Raw genomic sequence first — 12,982 nt, forward strand, 5'->3', positions numbered from 1 at the left:
GGGCCGCACCCTCCCCCGGCCAGTCCCCAGCCAAGCCCTCCGTCTCCAGGAACCGAGGAGCTGAAGCCCATTCTGGTGACACTGGACTACATGCAGCTGGACACTGACACACCGGCCCCACCTGCCACCCGGGAGCTGCACGTGGGCTGCATCCGGACCACGCAACTGTCCCCAAAGAAGGTGACCACAGCACCGCCCCTGCCGGCCCTGCCCCTCTGCAGCCCTGGCCTGCCTGGCCGTGATCATGATACGAGTGGGCTGGGCAGCCTGCTGGAGGGCTGAGCGGGTGGCTGTAGCTGGGCTCCCTGAGCCCCACACCCACTGCCTCCAGGGAGCCGAGTCCCACCCGTCCAGTAGCCTCTCCAATGCCCACAGACAGTCGAGTTCAGCCTGGACAGCGTGGCGTCCTTGCAGCACCATGGCTTCACGGTCGAGCCCTCCAGGGGCTTTGTGGAGCGCGGCCAGACCAAGACCATCAGCATCTCTTGGATGCCACCCGCTGACTTTGATGTAAGTGCCACAGGCTGTGGCTGACGAGTCCTGTGGGAGCCAAAGGCTGGACAGGATGAGCGCCTGCCCGTGCAGGGAAGGGGCTGTTGGTGGGCCCTGGGTGGGTGAGGTGGGCTGTGCAGCGGCAAGACAACAGATCTGCCTGGTGCTGTACCAGCTGGCTGAGTGTCCCCTCTACCCTCCCCCTCTTCCAGCCGGACCACCCACTCATGGTGTCAGCTCTGCTGCAGCTCAAGGGAGACGTGAAGGAGACCTACAAGGTCTTCTTTATAGCCCAGGTGGTGACCAGCCCCTGAAGCCACAGGAGTCTCTCTACGGAGTCCTCGCAGACCCTCCTGCCCACCCTCGAGGCCCTTCCCGTCTGTGGGCCAGGCCGAACCACCCAGCGGCTGGGACCTGGGCACCCTGGCTTGGCAGGTTCAAATGGGCCACATTGCATGGCCACATTGCCAGGATACTCAAGCCTTACAGCCACGGACGCTTCTTGCTCCCCCTCCTTCCCAGGCCCCCACACTCAGAGCCAGCAATTAATTAGGCCAGTCCTGCCCACAACCTGCTTCTAGCCTGAACCCCTTGGAGCCCCCAGCCCCACCAGCACCTGCCCAGCCTTCAGAAGCCCCCACAGGTCTGTCAATAAACTCTCTGTGTGCCTCTGTGTGCAGGTATGCAATGTGGGTGACAGCAGGTCATTCACTGGGGTAGGCACAGAATAAGAGGTAGGGACAGAGCCCTGGAACGACTGGCAGGGCAGGTGCCAGGGTGTAGGGCTGGAGGTCAGACTGGCCCAGGCCCCTAAAGGGCCGGTGAGGAGGGAGAAGTGGGCAGGAGGCTCCAAAGCCCAGGCTGGCCCTTTAGGCCTCCCTGTTCCTCCAGAGTTCCAGGATTCCTGACCCCAAGCAAGGAGTGAGCAAGTGTCGGGGACACACCCTGGCTGGCATCCTGTCTTCCCTCAGCCCAGCCAGGGGCCCAGGGTGAGGCCAGTGCATGAGTTTGGTTCCACTTTTGTGAACTGAGTCCATGCTCAGCCTTCGGGGAGAGACTGGCCCTTCAAGGTAGAACCCACCGCTGCCCCCATCCCACCCCCAGCCCATGAGATACTCCTAGGATATCAGAACGGTGTCCACTCCCCAGCCCCTGCCCCCTGAAGAGTGGCTGGTTGGACACTGTCCTCACAGAGTGCCCATGCTGGCCCCCTGTGCACAGCCCAGCACGCCCCCCCGCCACCTCAGACCCATGCCAGCTGACAGGAGAGCACAGGCAGCCCTACCTGGCAGGACTGGATGGCAGTGTGGCGCGGCCACCTGCCCTCGCCTGTTTCTCAGTGCCCTTGGCGCCTGGAAGCTTGCCATCTCCCTAACCTTGAGCCAGTGACAGCGACCCTAGAGTGGCATTTTGTAGGACTTCTGTCTGGTGGGCAGGCCCAGGTTCCTTCCTACCTGTCCCAGGGGCTGACCAGCTGTAGTCCCAGCCACTTTCTTACAGGTGAGAAGGCTGGGTCCTGCAGCCCAGCCCAGGCCCCAGGGGTGGGTCCTCCCTGAGGGCGCACGGAGATATTCCCACCTCCTCCTTGGATGGCCAGTAGGAAGGCCAGGCCACTCTCTTCTAAAGCCTGGCCTGTCCCTCCTGCTGGAGTGCCCTGGTACTCATACGCCCAGGCCCTTCCCAAACTCCTGCCCATCCTCCTCCCTCCCTCTCCTGGGCTGGGCATGGAGGGCAGTAGGAGAGGCAGGAGGAAGCATGGCCTGCCTGGAGGGGCCCTGGGGCTGCATCACAGGCCAGAGGTGCAGCACAGCTTTGGGACAGAGCCCCAGCAGAGATGAGAGATCAAGGAGCAGGTGCCTGACAGATCCGAACAGGCACCAGGGAGCCCAGCCCAGGGGCCCTGCCCTCGAGGGGGTGAGGTCGCTTCCCTTCCAGTGGGGAAGGGGCATGCCAAATATGTCCTGAGTGGAGCGAAGGGTAGCTGCTACCCCCACCCTCCCCAGACAAGGAAGACTAGCCTTGCACCTGACCATGCTGACCACCTCCCTTCACTTGACCACCAGATGGTGGAGCAGAGGGCAGAGTGAGCCTAACAGGGCTTCCAGCGTGGTGTGAGGAAGGGTGAGGGCTAGGGGGCCTCCTAGAAGAAATGGCCCCCAGCCTTCCCTGGGCAGAGTGGACAGTGGGCAGTCCAGGCCGACAGGGGGTCTCTGGGCTCTCTGTGCCTCCCAGGCACAGAGGCCACGTTCTGCAGGCTGAGCGTGGCTTTCGTGGCAAAGTGCCCCTGGAAAGTAATCTGCACCCAGGCCGCTGCGAAGGCCCGGAGCCCAACTCAGATTCCCCGTGGGCCTGCCCCTGCGTGTGCTTGCAGCGAGCATGCACAAATGTCGAACAACCGAGGAACGCGCCAGGGACTCGACTGTCAGCCCTTTAACTTCAACACCGCGGTGTGCCAAGTTTGGCCTCATTTGTCCTGGCCTCCACCCTCCCTGGCCAGAACTTCCCAGGGGGCACCCCTGTCCACACCGAGCTCGACTGCAGGACAGGCAGAGGGCTCCGCGCTTGGGCCGAGGGTGAGACCTCCTCCCACCCTGAGACCCTAGGCTCAGAAACACGGAGGAGACCCGCCAGGCCGGGTACCAGCCGAGGTGCAGGAGAGCCCGGAGAGCGGCCCCGGAGAGCGGGGCAGCAGTAGGCGGGGGAGCGCGTGAGAGGTTCTTTAAGGCGGGGGATTCGGGGCGTGGCCAAAGGACGGGGCCTCCAACGGGCGGAGCCCGCGTTAGGGGGCGGCCTCTAAAAGACGCAGTATCATTGGATGCAGACGGGAGCCGGGGCGTGTGGGCGTGGTTGCAAGCCTCGGTGGCGGGGCTTGCGCTGGGCGGGGCCTCCATAAAGCTGCGGGGTCCCGTGAAAGAGCTTCGGGTCTGCGCAGAGCATGTTCCCGGGGGTGTCGGCCGTCCGCGGGCTCCTGCCGCTGCTGCCGCCACTCCTGCCGCTGCTTCAGGTGAGTCGCCAGGGCACTGCTGGGCTCCGCGGGGAGGGTCTGCGCTCGGCGTGCCCCGGCCCAATTCACCCCTGTCCCCACAGGTGGCGCTGGGCTTCGCTGAAAGCAGCTGCGACCCTTCGGACCAGTAAGTCGGGGGGCGGGAGCGGGGGCCTGACCCCGCCCTGTAGGGAGGCTAGGGCGGGGCGGTCGCCGGACAGGTGCCTCGCTTGCTCCAGGTGCCGCCGTCCCCGCAGGTGCCCGCCCCAGGCCCGCTGGAGCAGCCTGTGGCACGTGGGGTAAGTGGAGGCCGCGGCGCGGAGCCGGGCCCGACGGTTCTGCCTGGGGCCAATCCCACCAGATCCCCACCAGCCTGGCTTCAGGGCTGAGGAGTCACCAGCATTGTCCAGCTCCCGACCAATGGAGGGAAGGCGCTGGGGCGCTCAGCAGCCTCCAGCCCCCAGCACCGGGGACACCTTCCCTTGTGGGTCCTGCCCCAGCCCCCGCACAGCTCCGGGCACCCTTGGCTCTTGACAGGACTTCCCTTCATAGCCTGCTTGCCCATCTCTCATGCCCTCCTTCCTCTTTCCTGAGGGAGCCCCAAGCCAACTTGGTCATTGGTCTGGGCATAGCATTGTGTAGTCAGCCCAGGACAGTGTGTCCTGGGAGTGAGCCCAAGGCCACTTGTGGCCAGCCCTGGACACAGGACAGGCTCAGCAGCAGAAGGCCGGGCAGGCCAGCTGCTCAGGCCCAGCTCTGGCCAGGAAGGAGGTCTCTGGCCTGGAGACATTCTCTGGGTTTTTTTATCCTGTCCATTTTCCTGTCTTGGGTGTTTGGGCCATAACCGCCCCCAGGGAGCAGATCCCTAGCGGCGGGGGGTCAGTCCAGCGGTAGGGTCTTGCTCCCCCTGCCCAGGCTTATCCTGCTCGCTGTCCTCCTCCTGCTGCTGTGTGGGGTCACGGCCAGCTGTGTCCGGTTCTGCTGCCTCCGGAAACGAGCACACACCCAGTCACACCTGCTGTCAGCACCTCAGCCTTGCGACCTGACAGTCATCCCTGTGGACAGTGACAGCCCCGTACACAGTACGGTGACCTGTGAGTGCCTGCACACCTCACCTGGTGGCCCATCTGTCTGCCAGGGTAATGGGGGCGGGTGAGGGCCAGACCACCCCACAAATGCACTCTGGTTCTCTGCAGCCTACAGCTCCGTGCAGCTTCCGTTGGGTGTGCGGCTGTCCCTGCCGTGTGGGGAGCTGGACCTCGACTCCATGACCCCCCCTGCCTACAGCCTCTATGCTCCCGAGCTGCCACCCTCCTATGAAGAGGCTGTCAAGATGGCCAAACCCAAACAGGAAGAGCCGCTCCCCTCCCAGTAGCCTAGCCCCCTGCCTGGGGCCTCAGGCTTAGAGACCCCTCCAGGGCCCCAGGAGCTGAGCCTCAATGCCCAACACCTCCAGCTGGTGGCCCTCAGAGGAGGTGGGTAAGCTCTCCTGAACTGCCAATGCGCCAGACACCTGTGCTCACAGGAGACCCCCCACCCCAGTGCACTCTCAGCATCCTTCCCCCCCCCCACCTGGGAAGGCCAGCCGTCCAGCACATTGCTGCAGCCCTGGCCTCGTTGCTATGTAACGCCAGGCGGCCAAACTGGCAGGCCCTGTGTTGGCCACACACACACACACACACACACACACGCACCCAGGCTGCTGCATTCAGCCCAGCCCCTGGCCCAGCCCCAGCAGGCCCTCGGCCCAAGGGAAGCCCCACAGGCCGAAGCCTGTAGTCTTTTGGAGAGAATAAAATTTGTATGTAAGTAGTCTCCGCATGTAGGAAAGGGCTTGGGGAGAGGAGGTTGGGCAGTGGCCCCAGTGCAGATAGGCAAGGTGAGTGTGTGGGCCCAGCCTGCCTTCAGGCTGCTGTCAGAGCCCAGAACTGGTCAGTGGGTGGTTTCAGGTATCACAGCAGAAGTGATGGGCTGTGTGCCATGGTTGACTCCAGCGGGCCTGGGGCGGGCACCTTTGCCATGCCGGGTACAATGAAGCACACACGAGTCTGGCTGGAGCGTTTATTGGCCGCATTGCTGGGGTGGGGTGAGGTGGGTGGCAGCGAGCAGCCGCGGGCAGCGGCCTTCCTTGGTTGGGCAGGCCTCCCACAGCCGAAGCAGCTGCTCCTACTGGACCAGCTTGAAGGACTCTCCGGTCATCATGGCCACAAACTCTGGGAGCAGAGCAACGAGTCAGCAGCCCAGCCTGGCTGGCTGCGGGCTCCCAGGGCCCATCCCCCACTCACCCTCATAGTCGATGGTCCCGTCCCCATCCTTGTCAGCCTCCTTCATCATTTGCTCAGCCTCTACCTCGTTGAGGGGCTCACCCGCATTCATGAGCACATACCTGCGGACCCCTGCACTGAGTGGCGGCCCACAGGGCACCCGCCCCGCCACCCCCACCCGCCCGCCGCCCTGCCCTACTTGAGTGTGTCCCAATCAATGTAGCCCTTTCCCTCCTTGTCGAAGACACGGAAGGCGGCCCTCAGCTCGCCCTCCTGGTTCTGGGACTTCTCCCAGTAAACCGCCATCAGGGCCAGGAAGCTGTCGCAGTTGAAGAAGCCTTTGTCTGCGGGAGCAAGCAGGCGGGCCCAGTGAGGGTGGGTGGGCGAGGCCCTCCTCCCACACAAGGACGACCCACCCGGGACCGCCAGCCTCACTGTCTCGGTCCACGTCCTTGGCCATGGAGGTCAGCTCACTCTTGGTGGGGTTGATGCCCAGCAGGCTCATGAGCCGCTCCAGCTCACCCGTCTTCACCTGCCCGTTGCCCTCCTCGTCAAACATCTCAAAGACTCCCTTGTACTCCTTGACCTGTTCGGCCGTCAGACGCTCCGTCTGTGGGGACACGCCGGCCCAGCGTCATGGGGCCCCCGGTCCAGGGGAGCTTGGAGGTCCCGAGACATGTGGCACAAGATACCCTTCAGAGCCTGTGGTTTCAAAAGGAGACCCCAGCCCAGAGCCGGCTACCAGAGAAGGTGACAAAGTGGTGGGCCCTGAGGGATAAGCGGGACTTGCCAGGCAATTTTGAGGGGATGGGCACTCGAGGTGGGAAGCCAGGGGCACAGGGCACAGGAGTAGTAGGGGTGCAGGGTAGGGGGCCAGGCAGTGGACACAAGGTGAGATCAGGTCAAGGACACCCTAAACCAACATGGGGAGGAGCCTGACCCAGGACAAGGGGAAGGCTCCAGGGCAAGGGGCTTCTAGGCCTGGGGGCAGGGGCCACGGCCCAGCCAGTTCTGGTACCCCAGGGGAATAGTCCAGCACCTGACTACTTCTGCTTGCCACCACCGTGGCAATTTGCAGAAAGGGCTGCTCTGCCCTGGTCGCCAGAGCAAGGGCAGTGTCTGGCCAGCAGGGCTCAGCCTCGGCCCCCACTCTGCCTCTCTGTCCAGCTTCGCTGAGCTTTTTCCTCAGGTTCCCAGAGAGACCCTCACACCTTTGGGCCCGGCCCCAGCTGACCCCCGTGCCTGGAGTCCCTGCCCATCCTCTCTCCCCCTGGGCACTGCTCCCTGCTCCCCTCCAGCACTGGCCAGCCCACCAGAGGCTCTGCCGGGCGCTAGGAGCAGCCTTACCATGTCTGCGGCTGGTTGAGAGGACACTGCAGGGTGGCACTGGTGCTGCTGTGGGCAGGGCACAAAGGGCAGAGGTGGCGGCTGTGTTTTAGTGGGGCCTGGCTGCCTAGGGTCCCCGGGGTCCAGATTCCAAGAGCCTTTTATGGCCAGCAGATGCTGCTGGCCCTATTTCGGGACCGGCTTGGCCCATCCCCACATGGCCTCTCCCTGACCCTCCACGCACAGGGCATCCCTTACCCTGGAGCCCCCCCCCCCACCCCACCCCAGACCCAGCGTCCCAGCCAAGGCCCCACCCCAACCTCAGCCCTCCTGGGGCACAGCAAGGAAGGACACGTTGGGCTGAGGGCAGGACAGGCTGGCGGAGCCTTCACAAATGCCGTTCCCTCCACTGTGTCACCCTCCTCCTGCCTTGTGCAGTAGCACCCCCACACAGGCTGTCACCACTTATTAGGGCTCTTGTTGGATGCCCACCCGGTCAGGTGACGCCCTCACTGCCGCGTGGGCCCAGCACCCAGCGCAGTGCCAGCCCCTCGCAGGCACTCTCCAAAGACAGGTGAGGACACACATGCATGGGGCCCCTCGGGCCGCCCTGTGCTGAAGGGGCTGGGCGTCCACAGTCCGAGAAGACAGCTGCACAAGCTGGGGCAAGGACAGGACGCACAGGACCGGGCGGGACTGGCCACCAGGAGGCCAGGCCAGGCTTCCTCTGGGCAGTCGGGGCTATTCCGAGGCTTCTCGGGGAAATGTGACCTCCCTTCCGCGCAGAACAGCAAAGCTGGCTCCCTAGGGAGCCGTGGGCCGGGCTGTTTAGTGACACCACAGCAGCGTGCACACCTGCAAGCGTGTGCTCAGTCCTCAGACACACGCACCCCCCCCACACCCCCACCCCGGGGCAGCACTTGGGCTCCCAGCACGGGGACCCCGGCCTCAGGCTCCCCGCCACCAGCAGTGAGCACAAGCCCAGTGAGGGGGCTCTTTCATCCCCTTCCAGCTCTTGCCCCCAGGAATAGTCACAGACAGGCCCCTACCCAATCCACCTCACCCCCTGCATGGCCCCAGAGTCTCTCTCTCTCTCACACACACACACACACACACACACATCTGCCCTGTGACCGCATGATGAATGTGAGCAGGCGAGGTATGCCACGTCCCCCACCAGATCAGCTGGCTCCAGCCTCCAGAATATCCGAAGCCACCGGGACGCTTTCCACTGAGGCCCAGGCCAGCTGCTGAGGCTGCAACATTTGTGCTGATGGGGACAGGATGGCTGCATCAGGCAGCGGCCGCCGGTGGGACCAGTGGGGCTGGATGAGCAGTGGCTCTGGGTCCCATCTTCATCCTGGCTGCTCTGCGGCCTTCGCTTCAGGCTCTCAATGGTGAAAAAAGACTTTCCCACCCCTTTCCCTTGAAAATCCCAAACAATAACAGGAATGGGAAGGAAAATGCCAATTCAGTGAAGTTCCTCACATCCCAAAGGCCAAACCACAATGTGAAGAACACAGCTGGGGCGGGAGCCCCAGGGCCTGACGACAGCGTCATTTTCACGAGGTTGTTCAGAGCTAGTCTAGACATTGCTGCTGTGGAGGCTTTTTCATATACTGATTGATTACAGTGGTGAAATTTGCATAACATGTTACTCAGAGAAGGGCCAACATGGACACCTGAAAGTGAGGGGTGTGGGTGTGATGTGGGTGAGTCTGAGTGGGTCTGTACGTTTGATGTGAGTTGGTGTGAATGTGGGTATGAATGGGTATGTGGGTGTGAGTGGGTTTGATGTGCGTGGGTGTGGTATGGATGAGTGTGGAATGAGTGGGGGAGATGTGGGTAAGTGGGGGTGTTAAGGGATGAGTGTGGGTGTGATGTGGGGTAAGTAGGTGTGATGGGGTGAGTGGGTGTAATTTGGGGGAATGTGGAATGAGTGGGGGGGATGTGGGTAAGTGGGAGGTGTGGGGGTGAAATTGGTGAGTGGGGGTGATGTGGGGGGTGGGTGTGAGCACCGGTGAGGTTGCTGCAGTGGAGGGCAGAGAATAGGAGGCCCAAACCCCGGACTAAGAGAAGCTGGCCAGCCGGTGGCTCAGGTGGTTGGAGCACAGTGCTCCTAATGCCCAGGTCGCCGGTACGATTCCCACATGGGCCAGTGAGCTGCGCCCTCTACAGCTAAGATTGTGAAGAATGGCTTTCCCTGGAGCTGAGCTGCTGTGTGCGGCCAGTGGCCAGCGTGAGCTGCTGTGAGTGGCTTATTCAGCCAGTGATCGACGGCCTCAGCCAGGGGGAGCGCAAGGCACATAACACCAGCATGGGCCAGGGGGCTGTGTCCTACACAACTAGACTGAGAAACAACGGCTTGAACCAGAGGGGGGGGTGGGGAGTTGGAAGAAGGGGGGAAAAATAACAGAGCAGCTGACTGTCAAGGATGGGAGGAAAGGGGGGACCTGGCGCGTGGTGGGTATCCAGGTGGGTGTTCCCTGGGTTTTGAGCCCAGACTCCTAACTTTCTGTGCCTGCAGGTTTTGCTCACCTCTACCCTGTGAAGAGCTGCTCCCCACACTCCCACCCCAACTGGAATACAATGCAGAGGACTTGCCCCCACCCGCAGTCACGGTTGTCCCCCTCAGGACCCCCCACCTGGAAGGAACCTGGTGGGCTGTGCAGGCAGGAGCCAACAGCGTGTGTGGGCCCAAGCCACACTGAGGGCTCGAGCATGACAGGGGCCTGGGACTCTGCACAGATTGGGCGGGGCCTCAGAGCCCCTCTCTCTTCCCCGCAGCTTCTGCCTGAGACTTCCTCCACCAACACAGAGCAGGCCACTCTCTGACACTGGCAACCTAGGTGGCACTCGGCCATCCGCCTCACCCGAGGGGACAGCACTGTACCTGTGTCATGGTCTCCCCAGGTCCCCAGTGGACTGAATCCCAGTGCCCCCTGTGTCACCTGCTTAGCCCAGGACTGCCCCTTTGCTATCCTAACTCCCTGTATCTTAGTCTTGAGTCCAGGTTGCCAGTCCTTGTCTCAGGGTCTGCTTGGGGGGAGCCCAGCCTGGAGAAGGGGTGTGAAAACAAAGTAACCCAAACCCGGGACCAGCACTGTGCAATTGGAAGGGGTGCAGTGTCAGACCCCAGGCCTGTTCAGGGGATGGCAGAGCCAGTGACTGAGGTTAGGACATAATGTGAGACTCTAGGGTCAGCACAAAACTAGTAGAAATAGGCTGTACAACTTCCACATCTGCAGCGCAAAAAAAAAAATAAAGAAACTGATGAACCTGATAGAATACACAAAAGGAGAAAGGTACATAAGAAAAGCAGCGTAACTGGAAAGCAGAAAGTAATACAATGAAAGGAAGTAAATCCAGCCCCAGGACTGAACCCCCAGGGGCCCAAGCTAGAACAATGCCAGCAGCACAATAGACACAGAGTACTAGGTTATAACCAAAGCGAAAAATGAATACCCATCGAGCTTCAAAGCACATCATCCACAGTGAAAAGGCACCCATCGCATGGGAGACAACGTTTGCAAACTGTGTGTCTGCTAAGGGATTAACATCCAGGATCTGAAGAACTCCTACAGTTCAACAATAACAAAAACAAACAACCCGGTTCCAAAATGGGTAAAGGACTTGAACAGACATTTCTTCAAAGAAAACATACAGATGGTCCATAAGCACACAAAAATATACTCAGCGTCACTAATCGTTTGAGAAATGCAAATCAAAACCGCGATGAGATGTCATTTCACACCCACGAGGATGGCTCCTATCAAATAGGCAGAAAGCAAGTGCTGGCGAGGACGTGGGAATTGGGAACCGGGGGCCCTGTCGGTGGAGGTAAAATGGAGCCGCCGCCAGCGTGGAGACTCCTCAAAGAATTAAATAGAGAGTGACTGTGGGGACAGAGCCCCAGACAGCAGTTTCCAATCTCGGCCTCATGTGGAGAGGTGCTGGCTCGGGTAGTAGATGGCCGTCAGCTATAACAAGTTGGCCATCAGCTGTAACCACTGATAAAACTAGCCACTGGTTAAAATTAGCCACTAATAAAACTGCCGTGGCTGTGTTGGTTGATTGGTTGGTTGGCAGGCAGAGCAGGGGACAGCGGATTGCGGATCGTGTGGATCCTACTTCCCGTGTCTCAGCCGGCCTCCAGTGAGACTGGGGTGCGGGAAGACCCCTTGTTGGGGTACTGGCGGATGTTTGCTCCCTGTGTCTCCAGCCCAGCCGCCAGTGAGACTATAGTGGTATGAGTCCCCTATCTATGGCTCCGTGGGTGTTCCTTTTTGGCCTCACCATGTCCTGCGTTCTTATGTGTGGAGTGCGACCAGAGACCCCGCATGCCACCCCGCATGACATATGGCACAGGGAGCAGAGTACGACACCGGCCAGAATGCCCAGAGGGGTAATGGAGCAGTTTATATGTATGAAAGCTCAGCTTCGGGTGGCCCATGAGGAGTGGTGCCGGGAACGGAGGCGCGGTCAGCCTGGGAGACTTGAGCCTCCAGCTGGCACACCACCCTCTTGGCCACAGAAGGCATAGCCTTCCTTTTGGTCATCTGCTGCTGTTGTAGGCTCTGAGGGTTGCGGACGTCTTGCACTGAGGCCTCCACCCAATCGGATGCCTGGCCCGGTGAGCAGGATTCCGGCCGGGTAGGAATGACGTCTGACTCTGGGCAGGACATACGGCCCCCCCACAGTGTGTGGTACCTGGTAGCTACTGTTCTCACAAGTTGGACCCCTGAGCAGGGGTGGGAGGACATGGACGGCTCTCCAGCCAGCGTGGAGAGGGCCCTGCAGGCTCTGGATGAGCGGTTGCCGGAGGAGGCGAAGGAGACAGCCGGCCGTGTGGGCTGGATGGTCCTCACGGCCTTGCATCGTAACATGGAGGACGGGCTTCATGAAATAGCTCACGGGCAGGACCACCAGCAGCCCCGGAGGGGGGGGGTGGGGGGGGGTGGGGGAGGTGGGGGTGGGGGCGTGATAACTCGGAGGAAGTGCTTGCTGGAACAGCCCAGGTGCGGGACAAGGTGGGAGGTGTTGGAAGCTTGGGTCCGCCTGTTAGAAGAGGGGCCCACAGACGAGACTCTGAGGCAGGGGCGGAGGAAGCGAGTGGAGACAATGTAGCTCCCAACCCCCACAGCCGGCCCATCTTGAAGCAAAAGGTAAAGCAGAGCAACCTTTGGGCCCCGGGGCCTTGCTGCCGGCAACCCAGCTGTGACTGAGTTCACAACCTACACCCCTTATACTCCCACTGAGATGCAGGAGCTGGGGGGGCGGTATAGACAGAGCCCTGCTGAGCCAGTCTCCTACGTTTATGGGATGAGGGGGCAGACAGCATTCTCTGCTCCCCAGGCAAAAGGGAAAAGCTAGCTTTGGTGATGGGGCATCCGTCCCTGCGACAAAGGTTACAGAACTGCCATACGTTGGCCCAAAACCAGGGCAACCACTCTCTAATGGAGTGGCTCACTGCTGCAGTATGCACAGTATGGGGACAGGCTGGCGAGCTGCCAGACACTGTGAGTCAATGGCAGTCATATACGGAACTTACTCAAATCATCCGTGAAATGGGTATGAGACATGCTATGTTCACCCCTAACATGCAGGGCCAGATGACGAGCTTTTTACAGCCAGCATGAGAGATCTGGTTTTGGATACTGCACCTGCGAGTGCTTTCGGATGCTTGGTTGCCATTTTTACGCCCAATGTGGGGTGTCGGATCCATGAAGTTACAACTGCCATGGCCACCCTGGGGGATGTTGAAAGCCGATTGCAAAGGAAGTTAAGACAGGAGGCCCGAGCAGTCCAGACCTGGAAGCCCAAATCAAGAGTAAAGAGGCGAGGTCGCAGGCCTCACAGAGTAACACGCCCACAGATGTGGTGTGATCTCGTGGCAGCAGGGGTCGATCGGGAAAAA

General features: G+C 61.2%; 3 protein-coding genes across 13 annotated transcripts in view; 2 read left to right on the forward strand and 1 right to left on the reverse strand.

The window, feature by feature from the left end:
• CFAP74 (cilia and flagella associated protein 74) overlaps positions 1 to 1,190 on the forward strand; it is a 57,412-nt gene extending 56,222 nt beyond the window's left edge. For both annotated transcript variants that reach the window (XR_013993762.1, XM_081055875.1), the window contains exons 37-39: positions 50 to 180; positions 376 to 510; positions 705 to 1,190. Coding sequence is in view for 1 of the 2 variants with exons in the window: in XM_081055875.1 (XP_080912001.1) it covers positions 50 to 180; positions 376 to 510; positions 705 to 806 (368 nt within the window). In the remaining variant the exon portion in view is untranslated. The remainder of the gene's footprint in view (positions 1 to 49; positions 181 to 375; positions 511 to 704) is intronic.
• Positions 1,191 to 2,228: 1,038 nt separating this feature from the next.
• Positions 2,229 to 11,168, forward strand: TMEM52 (transmembrane protein 52). 10 transcript variants are annotated; one of them, XR_013993805.1, is made up of 7 exons: positions 2,229 to 3,496; positions 3,580 to 3,623; positions 3,733 to 3,774; positions 4,442 to 4,569; positions 4,672 to 4,950; positions 6,236 to 6,489; positions 9,593 to 11,168. XR_013993805.1 is itself a non-coding variant. In XM_081056452.1 (5 exons), exons 1-5 carry the CDS (start codon positions 3,428 to 3,430, stop codon positions 4,848 to 4,850), a joined length of 531 nt encoding a protein of 176 aa, XP_080912578.1. In that variant the 5' UTR covers positions 2,229 to 3,427; the 3' UTR covers positions 4,851 to 5,285. The 10 variants fall into 10 exon arrangements, 5 of the variants coding, with proteins under 5 accessions (XP_080912578.1, XP_080912580.1, XP_080912579.1 ...); XR_013993808.1 differs by having other exon boundaries at positions 4,391 to 4,569; positions 6,239 to 6,489; positions 9,593 to 11,130; XR_013993809.1 differs by having other exon boundaries at positions 3,715 to 3,774; positions 6,239 to 6,489; positions 9,593 to 10,316.
• On the reverse strand, positions 5,638 to 6,343 carry CALML6 (calmodulin like 6). The gene is made up of 3 exons (XM_081056457.1): positions 6,175 to 6,343; positions 5,939 to 6,083; positions 5,638 to 5,861 (listed from the first exon to the last, which is right to left on the reverse strand). Exons 1-3 carry the CDS (start codon positions 6,296 to 6,298, stop codon positions 5,708 to 5,710), a joined length of 423 nt encoding a protein of 140 aa, XP_080912583.1. The 5' UTR covers positions 6,299 to 6,343; the 3' UTR covers positions 5,638 to 5,707.
• Positions 11,169 to 12,982: the final 1,814 nt, after the last annotated feature.

The sequence above is a fragment of the Rhinolophus hipposideros genome (assembly GCF_964194185.1).
Source record: "Rhinolophus hipposideros genome assembly, chromosome: 8".
Classification (NCBI taxonomy): Eukaryota; Metazoa; Chordata; class Mammalia; order Chiroptera; family Rhinolophidae; genus Rhinolophus; species Rhinolophus hipposideros.

Coding starts and splice junctions, on each gene's coding strand:
- CALML6 (XM_081056457.1), bottom strand. CDS start 6,298: ATGTTTGACGAGGAGGGCAACGGGCAGGTGAAGACGGGTGAGCTGGAG. Junction 6,084..6,174: donor CAAGGACGTGGACCGAGACA/GTGAGGCTGGCG, acceptor TTGCTCCCGCAG/ACAAAGGCTTCTTCAACTGC. Junction 5,862..5,938: donor ATTGATTGGGACACACTCAA/GTAGGGCAGGGC, acceptor AGGGGTCCGCAG/GTATGTGCTCATGAATGCGG.
- TMEM52 (XM_081056452.1), top strand. CDS start 3,428: ATGTTCCCGGGGGTGTCGGCCGTCCGCGGGCTCCTGCCGCTGCTGCCG. Junction 3,624..3,714: donor AGCTGCGACCCTTCGGACCA/GTAAGTCGGGGG, acceptor CGCTTGCTCCAG/GTGCCGCCGTCCCCGCAGGT. Junction 3,775..4,390: donor AGCAGCCTGTGGCACGTGGG/GTAAGTGGAGGC, acceptor CCCCCTGCCCAG/GCTTATCCTGCTCGCTGTCC.